This window comes from Melozone crissalis, unplaced genomic scaffold, assembly GCF_028551555.1.
Source record: "Melozone crissalis strain CALT ecotype California unplaced genomic scaffold, PUWL_Pcris_2 ptg000107l_1, whole genome shotgun sequence".
In the NCBI taxonomy this organism is placed as follows: domain Eukaryota; kingdom Metazoa; phylum Chordata; class Aves; order Passeriformes; family Passerellidae; genus Melozone; species Melozone crissalis.
In genome coordinates, this window is record NW_026535884.1 from 2,534,878 (window position 1) to 2,546,474 (window position 11,597).

Below are 11,597 nucleotides of genomic sequence, written 5' to 3' on the forward strand. Positions count from 1 at the left end.
AGCTTCCAGCATGACCTAGTGCCATTTCCAAAAGGTTGAGCTGCCTTTTCAGCGTGCCAAGGTGTTCAGGCTGCTGCTTTGATGGCAGCAGTGCCTGTGGGCTTGTGGCACATCCACGAGCTGCAGGGTGGTGTGGAGTCCTTGGTGTGCCTAGTGGTGGGGAGGGAAGGGTTTCTTTCAACAGAGAGTTCACAGGGGCTTGGTTTGGGTCTGGCCAAGCCTCCAGTCCTTGCAAGGGGGTGCAGGGCTGTTCCTGAGGCTGCAGGGCCCTGCTGCCAGGACCACTCTGACACCATTGGCATCCTGAGCCCTGTCCCCAGCTCAGTCACGGCACCCTTCAGCAGCCCCTGGCACATTCCCAGCAGTGTCCCTGCTCTCTGCAGCCACTCCAGCAGTGCCTCCCTCCCAACCTCCTCCCTGCCCAGCCCAGGCCTCCATCACCATGTCCCACATTCTAGCAAGGAGCAGCTGCTCCACAGAAAGGTGGGGGATCCCTGCCAGCTCTTCCTATCCCCACCTGAGTGTATTGTTTTGGGAAGAGCACTTCAAGTGTTAAGTCTTCCTGCTGCCTGGCACAACAGCTCACAAGCCAATAAATCATAACAGACTCCTGAGTTTGGAATATAACAAACTCATTGTTCATTTGTCTCACATGTAAGAAAAAAACATGGTTCATTAGAAGTTTTAATGAAAAAATAAAGTTCTGAATTAAACTATAATTATACATGGCTGAAAGTGATGAACTAAAAGAATGGAGATGTTACTTTTTTATTTCTCTCTGCTGATATTGTAACGTGCTGGACACCATCCACTGGGATAAATCCGAAAAGGGGACAGAACAAGAGTCAGTCACATTGATTAGTGTTGAACCTCTGTGAAAAAGAGCCAGTTCACTTGACAGTGCACCATTTCTCCCATAAAAGCTTCAGGAACACAGTCCACAGAGGTCCAGTTGAACTGCAGACACGCTGTAAACACAAGAGATACGAATTTCAGACCAGGTCCAACCCTTGTGCAGTTGTGGCTGGGATCTTCCAAAGCATTTCTGGGGAAATGGCAGCACTGGAGAACTTTGGTTATTTTTCTGGCTGCAAAGGACAGTCAGGCAGCCATTGGGAGCGAGTCTTTGGCAAACTCCTTGGTGGTTCCACATAGCTTCTGAAGGCAGCACAGCACAGTCATGGTTGAGAGATTTGACAGAAGCTGGTTTTCTGAAACCCAGTCAGGTGTTACAGCTTGGTGGAACAAGATTTTTTTCAAGAACCAGGAGAGAACAGCTGCATGTTGCGCACTTCTGTCGCCCTTTCCCACATTGTGGAGCCCCAGGGCGCTGTGGTACTGGGCTGCCTGAGGCTTTGGCAGCCCTGGGGGCAATGTCTGAAGGAGGGCACTTGCCCCTGTGTGCTAGCAAGACCCTCAGTCATCACCAGGATGCATCTCTGGTGAGCCAGTCCTCAGACAAGGCAGTGCTCCAGCGCTGTGTGACCGCAGAGCTCCTGGGGCCGTGTTCCTGCTGGCACAGCTGGCCTGGCTCAGCTGCTGTGCCAGCCAGTGCTTCTCTGAGCCTCTTCCTGGGCAGAGCACACACTGTTCTTCAGGCATCACTTCAGAGACACACCTCGAAGCATCACCCCATTTGTGTGATCCATGTGGATCTGTGGCCATTGAGGAACAATGCCAGCATCTCCCTGGCCTTGTGCATGAGCTGTGACTTCCCATCGTGGTCCTGAAGGGATTTCCCATGGGCTAAGGCCCAGGAGGTCCTGTCTGCAGTGCTGGCCAGGGCCTCAACGCTCTCCTGTCCACTCCACACAGATCCTCATTGCACTTCATCCTGTAGCTGAGTTGCCTGCATTTGATCTGTCATTGCTACCAACAGAATAAAGATTCTGGCTTTTTGGTTACAGTCCAGTTCCAAAAAACAAACAGCAAAAGCAAAAATCAACTCAGCTGTCATACTTGGATGGACATGATCAAATTCCAAACCAGACCTGCCAGGTTCTACATTTCCTTTGGCCCCTCTTACAGTCCATGTTTGAATTCTGGGCTGAGAAAAAGGAGAGTCATCTTCTTAAAACAGCACCATAGAGGTTAACGAAGGGACAGGAAATGGAGCAGTTTCCCCCCATACACACATTTGAGCTGTTCATGCAAATAAATCATGAAAAACCACTGTAAGAAGAGACCTTCTAGGAAGGAATCTGATGCCACTGATCCCCCACGCTGCCTGTCCAGGAAAAGGGTTGCTCCTTCCTGCCAGGGCGCTGTCCCTTGGCACAGGAGGGAGCCCCGAGTCTCGTTTGCACTTGGATGATGCCAAATGACAGAACTCCCCTCTGCTCAGGCCTGTGGAAGCAGCAGCAGATCACACAGAGGCCACAGCACTGAGGCTGACTCCTATGGAGTCTCAGGATACCTAAGATTGATCTATACGGACAAATGGGCAGGTATAATATCACATTGAATTTAAAACACAGGGCCATTTACTCTTCAGACTCTTCACACAGACTCCCTCCTCCTCCCCTCCCTCTTTGGGGAGGAGGAGGAGTTTTCTAGCACAGAGAAGATTTGCAGTTTCCCAATGGGATGAGAAAACCTACTTGGCAAAGGTATAGTACATCACCCAGTCATCGTAACCAGACAAAACTCCACTGAGCTCAGAGAGCTCTGTCTGTCTGTCTGTCTGTCCCTCGAGAGTCTCTCGCCACAGTTCTGCCCAGTCGGCCGCTCCCAGCTCTGGCTGCCCGCGGCTCGGCGATTCCTCATTCCCGGGCCACAGGCCGGCTGGGCAGCCCTCCTGCCTGAGCAGAGCAGTTCAGGGGAGCCCTCCCCGGCCTCGCAGCCAGCACCCACGGCTCTCCCGCCAACACAGAGCACCAGCACGTGCCTCCCCCCTAGTCCAGAAAGCGCCTGCGCGAGCCCGTCCGGGAGCGGTTCGAGCGGCGAATGTCAAACTTGGAGTCCCGGCACTTCTGGCAGATGTAGATCTCTGGGACGTTCGACTTGCGGATTTTGGCGCACGAGAGGTGGATCCAAGTGTGGCACTCGTTGCACTCGATCATGGGCCGCCCAGCGAAAGGCTTCATGCAGAAGCAAGTGACCAGGTCCCACGAGTCGTCATCTGCAAAGACAAATGGCAAAGATAGGTTTCTAGCGGCTGATGCCTCTCGCACCAGAAATTTTCTCTCCTTTCATGCTAAATTAACTACCTGGGTTTCAAAGACAGGCACTTTGCTGCTTTTTCCAGGTCTCTCTTGCACGGGAAGAGACTCTCAGCAGTACACAGGAGGCCGTAATCGAGGAGATGCTGCTTCTATAAAGTTGCAGCTTTTCACTCAGTTTATTGCACAAAAGAGCCAACCCACCTCCCTTCCCCCCCAAAAACCCAACTGCTCCTGAATTCCACCCAGGCAGTGCTCCTCAAAATTATCCTCAGGCTACAAGTAAAGCACCACTACTTCCACCTGGCTAATCCTCCTGGACAGCCAGGCCACTTACCTGAATCCACCATGATGTCCTCGTCGTCACCAGTGCCATCCTCATCCCGAAAGACCACCTGCTTGCCCTGCCGAATGACCGTTCGCTTGCCCACACTCTGGATCTCCACCGTCTGCTCGGCCGTCACAGCGGGGTAGGAGACGCTGGACGGGGTGTCAGAGTCCCACACCGAGCAGTGCTCAGTCACAGACTGAGGGTCCCCCTCTGACGAGGGGCTCATCGGCGTCTCTGCGTAAGAGTCCTCTGCCTCCAGGTCCAGCAGCTTCTCCTCATAGTCCTCCTCTGCAGACACCTCTGTTTCCCTCCTTTTCAGCTTTTTCTTCTTCCTGATCTTATCGATTTGCTTTCTCTCTGGCAGGAAGTTGTTGGCCTTTGCCCGCTGGAACAGGGAACCATACGGTTTTGCCCGCTTAAGCTGACTAAAGTTCTTTCTGTTCTTGGTGGGCAGGGAGACAGAGGAGGGGGTGTCATTGAAGCGGGGATCCCAGCTATCGCTGTCAATCGTGCCTCCGGTACTGTTGGGAGGGCTGGGGCTGTTCCTCAGCGGCGTTTCCTGGAACACGTTCAGGAAGCAGGTAACAGTTTGACTTGGAGCAGACTCACATGTGGTGCAAGGCACTGTCCCTTATCCCCTAGGGCACTCTGATCCATCCCTGAGATGCTGTGCCCTGTCTCCTACAGTGGTGTCACCTGTCCCCAGAGGTGCTGTCCCCTGTCCCCCAGGGGACTCTGACCCATCTCTGAGATGCTGTGCCCTGTGCCCTAGAGTGGTGTCACCTGTCCCCAGGGGTGCTGTTCCCTGTCCCCGAGGGCTGAGCCCTTTCCCCCGGGTACTGTCCCCTGTCCCACAGCATGCTGAGCCTTGTCCCCTCAACCACTCTGCCCTATCCCCCGGGGAGCTGAGCCTTGTCCCAGAAGCAATGTGCCTTGTCCCCCAGAGTGCTGTACCCTAAACCACTGTGCCCTGTCCCCTGGGGAACTAAGCCTGTCCCTGAGGCACTGTCCCCTGTCCCTGAGCCGCTGAGCCCTGAGGCACTGTCCCCTGTCCCCAAGCCTCTGAGCCCTGTCTCCCGAGGTGCTGCCGCTCTCGCTTTCCCCACACGCCACTCCCCGGGTTTCTCCGGCCGCAGCTCCGGGGCCCGGGGAGCAGCAGGAGCGATGCCGGATCCGACGTTTTTCACCCCGCCCACGCCGGGCACCACCCGCCCCGTCCCCAGAGCCTCCAGCCGCCGCGGTTCCCCTTTTGTTCAGGCCCGGCGCGGGGCCGTGACCGCTGGAGCGGTCGGTCTGACAGACCGGCCCGGTGCCCCTCGTGCCCCCAGCCCGGTGCCCGCCCCCGTGCCCCCAGCCCGGTGGAACTCACCTCCTGCGGGTACGGGATGTAGCCGGCGTAGGCCAAGACGAAGGTGCAGAACTTATTGAAGTCCTCCACGGTGCGGTGCCGCCGGGAGCCGGGGGAGAAGTCCTGCGGGGGGCGGGGGTGAGCGGCGGCCGCGGGGCCCGGCCCGCCGGTGGGAGGAGGCGGCGCCGCTCCCGCCGCGCCCCGCCGCCCCCACAGCGGTGGGACCGGGCAGTGCCCCCCGCCCCCCATCGCCCCCCGGTGTCGGTACCGGGCCCCCAGACAGCCCCCCACGGAGGGCACGGCGGGGCGGCGCCGCCGCCATTCCTCGCCCCGGCGGCACAAGATGGCCCCGGCCCCCCGCCCGCCCCGCGGCGGGGAACGGGCAGCGGGCACCGGCGGCCGGACAGGGCCGGGACGGGCCGGGCCAGGCTGGGCAGCAGGACAAGCACCCCCTCCCCTCCTGTTCCCTCCCCGCTTCTCCCTTCCCTGCCTTTTTTCCCCCCGGGACTCCGGCTCACCTCCGGGGCAAACGGCGAAGCGCAGGAGTCGGAGTCCATGTCCCGGCGCGGGCACGGGCGGGGCCGGGGCGGCAGCGGCGGCAGCCGGGCAGTGCCGACACCGCGAGCCGCTCGGTGCCGGCGGGAGGCGGCGAAGGGGCGGCCGCCCGCGCGGGGCCGCCGGGAGCCGTAGTCCGGGCGTGCGCAGTGCCGGGCGCGGGGCGCGCTGGGAGCGGCGGAGGGGCGGGGGCGGTGCCGGGAGCGGTGAACGGAGCGGGAAGCGGAGTGCGGAGCAGGGCGGAGGGCGGATCGGTGAGTGCGCTCCGGGAGTGGCTCTTATCGGGGTGATTGTGGGCCCGGGTGGTAGGGGCCGGCCCTGGGCTCACCGCGGGGCCTGGCTGGTGGCGGTGGCAGGGCGGGCAAGGCGCCGAAGTGTCTATGACGAGCTGGACCCTCAACCCCGACCGGACCCTCCGCCCGCGCTAACGGCGGTACCCGAGCAGGACTCGGAGCGGAGCTCTCTCAGCGCTGTCTGCGCTCGGGACGGTCTTGTGTTCCCCCGGTACCATTGGGCGGCTCCCTCTGAGCGCTAGCCCAGGGCCAAGGGCGCGGGGCTGGGCGCGGTAGCTGCGGGGCCCTGGGACCGGCCTGAGCGGGGCCGCGCTGCCAGCGCCGCCGCCTTACGCAACGAGCGCTCTCGGGGGATCCCGGTCGGGACGCGCTCCCCGAGCCCACCCGCCGCCTCCTTGCCTGATCTCCACCTCCCTCTCCCGCCCCGGGAATCGCTCGGGGGTCGGCCCGGCGGCTCCGCGCAGGGCGTGATCCAGGTGCTCTCCCGCAGGCACGGCATGGCGACAGGCACCGGCGGGACGGCAGCGGGAGCCTCAGCCACGGCGGCGGCGGCGACGGGAGAACCGGCACACGCGGTGTCGCTGCTGCGGGGTCTGAGCGCGCTGCGGGCCGAGCGGAGCCTGCTGGACGTGACGGTGGTGGCCGGCGGGCGAGAGTTCGGGGCTCACCGCGCCGTTCTGGCCGCAGCCTCGGGATATTTCCGCGCCATGTTCGGCGGGGCCCTGCGCGAGTCGCGGGCCGAGCGTGTGCGGCTGCACGGCGTCGAGCCCGAGTGCCTGGGGCGGCTGCTCGACTTCGCCTACACCGGCCGCGTGGGGCGGCTGGGCCCCGACATCGCCGAGCGCCTGCTGCGCGCCGCCGACCTGCTGCAGTTCCCTGCCGTGAAGGAGGCGTGCGGTGCCTGGCTGGCGCGGCAGCTGGAGCCCGCCAACGCCCTGGACATGCAGGACTTCGCGGAGGCCTTCGCCTGCCCGGAGCTGGCGGCTGCCGCCCACCGCTTCGTGCTGCGGCACGTGGGCGAGCTGGGCGCCCAGCTGGAGCGGCTGCCGCTGCCGCGCCTCCTCTCCTACCTGCGGGACGATGGGCTCTGCATCCCCAAGGAGGAGGCCGCCTTTCAGCTGGCGCTGCGCTGGGTGCGCGCCGACCCCGCCACGCGTGCCCCGCTGCTGCCGCAGCTCCTGGCCCACGTCCGCCTGCCCTTCGTGCGCCGCTTCTACCTGCTGGCCCACGTGGAGAGCGAGCCGCTGGTGGCCCGCTGCCCTCCGTGCCTGCGCCTCCTGCGTGAGGCCCGCGACTTCCAGGCTGCCCGCCTCGACCGCCACGACCGCGGGCCCTGTGCCCGCATGCGGCCCCGGCCCTCCACTGGCCTCGCCGAGATCCTGGTCCTCGTCGGTGGCTGCGACCGTGACTGCGATGAGCTTGTCACCGTCGACTGCTACAACCCACGCACCGGCCACTGGCGCTACCTGGCCGAGTTCCCCGAGCACCTGGGAGGGGGCTACAGCGTCGCTGCGCTGGGCAACGACATCTATGTCACTGGTAAGGCATCCAGGGAATGAGGGGAAGCACCAGGGTGGAGGGTTCTGTTGGAAATATGTAGGTTGTAGCAGCGACACTTGGCTTTTCCTGGGTGGCAGGGAGTTTGGGACTTGGCTTGGGTGCCTGCAGCCTGCCAGCAGGCATGGAGACTCCTGGAGTCGGTGCTGGATTTAGCAGCTGGTCTCAGTCCAGGAGCTATTTTGTCATGACTAATGCTGTTGAGCATGCTGGCAGAAGTCACAGATCTTGTAGTTAGAATTTTTTTAACCGTCACTGAGGACAGGGGTGATGTAAGAAGGTTTTGAGTTTCTCTCTTTGAAGAAGGTGTTCAGGTTCAGAGCCCCCTGAATCACATGCTTGAGGCAGAGGCATGTCAGAAAGCCCCAGGTTCCTTTGCCAGCCCCTGTGATTCACAGTACCTTCCCCTGCACAAATCCTGCCTCCTTGCTGGGGCTACAATTACTTCTGTCAAGGTGACACCAGTATGTAAATTTGGCTGTTGAGCTGCATGCAGATACCTCCTTTGAACTACATCTCTGTGACAGCTGTAACAAACTGAGGCCCAGCACACCCAGTGCTGTGGAACAGCGTGCCCTCGGTGTGCAGGACACATTGGCAGAGCTTTGAAGAGCAAATCTTAATGCAGGTGAACAGAAAACTGTGTGTTCTCTAGTCACAAGCAGAAAACAAGGACCTGCTTTGAGGACAGGGTTGTAAAAATGACAAGCTACCACATGGATGCAGCATGTTTTTACAGAAACTTTTACATCCTATGGGAGCTTCCTGGAGTGATCCCAGGCAGGTCAGTCCTGCTGGGAGCTGTGTACAGGCTGCTGCTGGGGATTTTGGGTTGGTCTGGTGTGTGTCAGTGTGACAAAGACAAGGCTGGGAGGTTCCCAAGCTGCCTTGGCAGCTTCTGGACAGTGACAGAGCAGGGCCTGTAAAATGGGAGAGAAGTGGGTGTTAGAGGACAAAGGTAGTGAAGCATGGAAGACTCATTTTGAGTCACAGCTGGATATGGGAGAAATCCTCCCTGGCTTGCTGGGAATGAAGCAGTGCAAAACTTCCTTTAAAATCCTTGTGGCACACGTGCCAAGCCAAACCCTCTGCTCCATCTCCCTTCCCTTTGTGGAGCCCGGCTCCTGACTCGTGTCACCCTGTGCCACAGGGGGCTCGGACGGCTCCAGGCTGTACGACTGTGTCTGGAGGTACAATTCCAGCGTCAACGAGTGGACAGAGGTGTCGCCCATGCTGAAAGCCAGGGAATACCACAGCTCCACGGTCCTGGACGGGCTGCTCTACGTGGTTGCCTCTGACAGCACGGAGCGCTATGACCACACTCTGGACAGCTGGGAGGCCCTGCAGCCCATGCTCTATCCCATGGACAACTGCTCCACCACCTCCTGCCGAGGGAAGCTCTTCGCCATCGGCTCCCTGGCTGGCAAAGAGTCCATGGTCATGCAGTGCTATGACCCTGACAGTGATCTCTGGTCCCTTGTCAACTGTGGCCACCTGCCCCCCTGGTCCTTTGCCCCGAAGACCGTCACGCTCAATGGTCTCATGTACTTCATACGGTGAGTAGTGGGAGCAATCACTTCCCTCCCTCCCCATATCCCCATGAGGAGAGCCCACAGCTTCCCTGGGAAGGTGGATTTTGCAGGTTGGGACAGCACAGCAGTGCTTCCCCTGATGGTGCAGGGAGGGCTGTGACATCTCTTTCCTTGTGCTGGTGGGTCTCAAAGAGCCGCCCATAAACTTGTGTGAAAATGCCTGAGTGTAACCCAGGGCTGGGGAACAGACACGTGTAAATCCATCTGAAGTCAGCAGGGCTGCTTGAAAATTGGCTTCTCGGTTTCTTCAGCTCCTGGTTCAGCCCCCCTCGTTGCTATAAATAAGCACATAAGCTCCAAGAAAACGTTAAACTCTAGTGCAGGAGAGGACGTCTTCCGTCTCAGCAGAGATAAGAGGGCTGAAGATGAAGTGATTGGTCACTATTTTTAAGCACCTTTCCAAATTGGGACTTAATTACCCATCTGAAGCTGTCCTGGTGGCGCAAATACTTCAGTTATCCGCTTAATTAAAAATAAACGGGAAGGCATGCTAGGGCTGGAGCATTTCATCTCCCTGTGTTGACTCTGAGCAAACAGAGACTTCTGTGATGGCCCCCAGGCACTTCTCTTTTTTTAATCTCCTCTTGGCTTTGCATAAAGTAGCAGCTTTGGCCCAAGACTTTTTATTTGATCCTTTTGGGTCCAGCCAAATGTCTTGCTGGCGGCTGTTCTGGTCAGCTGGTTTCAGTCTGTCCTGCCAGGGTGTTGCAGCTGCTCAGCTCTTTGTCACAACCTGATTCTATAGAATTTCTGTTTTCTTGCCCATTTTAAAATACTGATGATTGGCACTTCAGGATTTTCAGATCACTTTGCATCTGCAAGAGTCAGTGAGGAGATGATCAGAGTTAGGTGTTCTTCCCTCATCTCATGTGCTGTGTGAGCGTGGGCTGCTGCTCTGTGTGGAGCTGTGGGATAATGTTTGGAGGACAGAGGAGTGGGTTGCACGTAAAAGTAGCAAATTGGTTTAAGAACTCAGGCTAAAGTGCTGGGACTAGTTTTATACCTGTAAATAAAGCACAGGAGTGAGGTTCAGGTGCTCTCTGCAGTTGCCCCAAAGCTGACCCAGAGTGGGGAGAGGAGCCCCTGGTCTGGCTGCTGACCCTGCCTGGAGCTGCCTTGCAGCATCTTGATCCCATCTGTACCAAGACTGTCTTGAAAGGACTGACAGCTCCTCTCCAGCTGCCCTGACCTTGTCCTGCACGCATTCTTGTGTCAGCAGCGCATGTCTCTGAGTCACAAACGTCCCTCACCTGTCACTGTCGCCCTCCTGTCTGCGAGCAGGGTGGGTAAGAGAAGCCCTGGGGGATTATGTTGCCTCCCCAGCTCTTCTCTCCCCCTGCCCATCTAAATTTGGCTTTGATGAAGAACCCAAGGAGCGTTTCTAGAATGCAGAAGAGTAATTTTGTGTTCTCTTCCCCAGAGATGACTCGGCTGAAGTGGATGTTTACAATCCATCAAAGAACGAATGGGATAAAATCCCTGCCATGCTCCAGGTAGGACATTTTCCCACTTTCAGGATGTCTTAAATGTTATAAATTAGTTTTATTTATCTTTGGAAAACCAAAAGCTTTTTAGAATCAGAACCCCTTGTATGTGGAGCTGGTTTAAGTGTGTTGGAGTCACTGGGAAGACAGTCCTGGATGTGACGGCCATGTCTGGGTGTGCAGCCCAGTGGGCAGCACTGGTGCAGAGTCCAACCATGAAGCTCCCTCTAAGAAACAGCTCTCAGATCCCACCACCCCCCTTGCTGGATCAGGCAAACACCCCTGGTCACAGTGTGTATTTATTTATTGTTACACTGCAGGTTCACGTTGGGGGCAGTGTGGCTGTGCTCGGTGGGAAGCTCTATGTCTCGGGAGGCTACGACAACACCTTTGAACTCTCGGATGTGCTGGAAGCCTACGACCCCGAGACACGAACGTGGAGTGTCGTGGGCCAGCTCCCTGAGCCCATCTTCTGGCACGGCAGCGTCAGCATCTTCCGGCAGTTCATGCCAGAAACCACACAGGAGGACGACAGCATCACGCTGGACAACACCATCAGCTTGAGCAGGCAGAACCAAAACCTCCACAACCAGAACCTCAACGAGCTGCCTTAGCGCAGGAAGCGGCTTGACAGAATCCCTCATGCGGAACCTGGGCTGCTTTGGGAGAAGGCTGAGGCAAACCAGTGCTTGGAAACAAACCCATGCTGTTCACAGAGGGAGCGAGAACTCTGGCTGTTGGATGTGATGCTGTGGGCCTGCAGGCAGCGAGGCCTCCACTGCTCCCCTCAGCCCTTCAGGGTGGGAGACGGCGCCGCGCTGCCCGCAGGGACCCAAGAGCTGATCCTGGGGAAAGCACTTGTGGTGAGCCACGCCACAGCACCGCTGCTTACAGACACCTTTCACTGGGAGCTCCTTCACCCTGTAACGCTTCATTTGCCACCAAACTCCTTCCTTCAGTTTCTGTCTTGGGAGGGGTCTGTCTGGTAGGGCAGTGGTCTGGACACCCCCCTGTATTCTGTGCCTCGGAGGGAGATAGGCTTCCCGTGCACGTGTTGGATTGAAAGGTAGTTATTTTAGGGGTTTTTTTCTTCTTTTTATTTTGGTTTTGTAGTTTTATTTTGGCCTGTGTAAGATTTGCCTTTATACTTGCCCAAGTGCCCTGGCCAATGGGCTCTGTTTATCTACCTTTGCTGAAGAGCAGCTGTGTGCAGTTTACTTGTGGAATGTTTCTGGAAGAAAGCAAATGGCTGAACCTGAAGCATGGCTCCCTGAGA

At 58.2% G+C, this 11,597-nt stretch overlaps 2 protein-coding genes across 2 annotated transcripts; one reads left to right on the forward strand and one right to left on the reverse strand.

The window, feature by feature from the left end:
* Nucleotides 1-2,879: 2,879 nt before the first annotated feature.
* Nucleotides 2,880-5,448, reverse strand: PHF13 (PHD finger protein 13). Its single transcript, XM_054291940.1, has 4 exons — nt 5,359-5,448; nt 4,862-4,963; nt 3,499-4,051; nt 2,880-3,121 (listed from the first exon to the last, which is right to left on the reverse strand). Exons 1-4 carry the CDS (start codon nt 5,395-5,397, stop codon nt 2,895-2,897), a joined length of 921 nt encoding a protein of 306 aa, XP_054147915.1. The 5' UTR covers nt 5,398-5,448; the 3' UTR covers nt 2,880-2,894.
* Nucleotides 5,449-6,183: 735 nt separating this feature from the next.
* KLHL21 (kelch like family member 21) lies at nt 6,184-10,950 on the forward strand. The gene is made up of 4 exons (XM_054292082.1): nt 6,184-7,227; nt 8,396-8,801; nt 10,258-10,330; nt 10,642-10,950. The coding sequence occupies exons 1-4, from the start codon at nt 6,186-6,188 to the stop codon at nt 10,933-10,935; spliced, it is 1,815 nt and encodes a 604-aa protein (XP_054148057.1). The 5' UTR covers nt 6,184-6,185; the 3' UTR covers nt 10,936-10,950.
* The last annotated feature ends 647 nt before the right edge of the window (nt 10,951-11,597 follow it).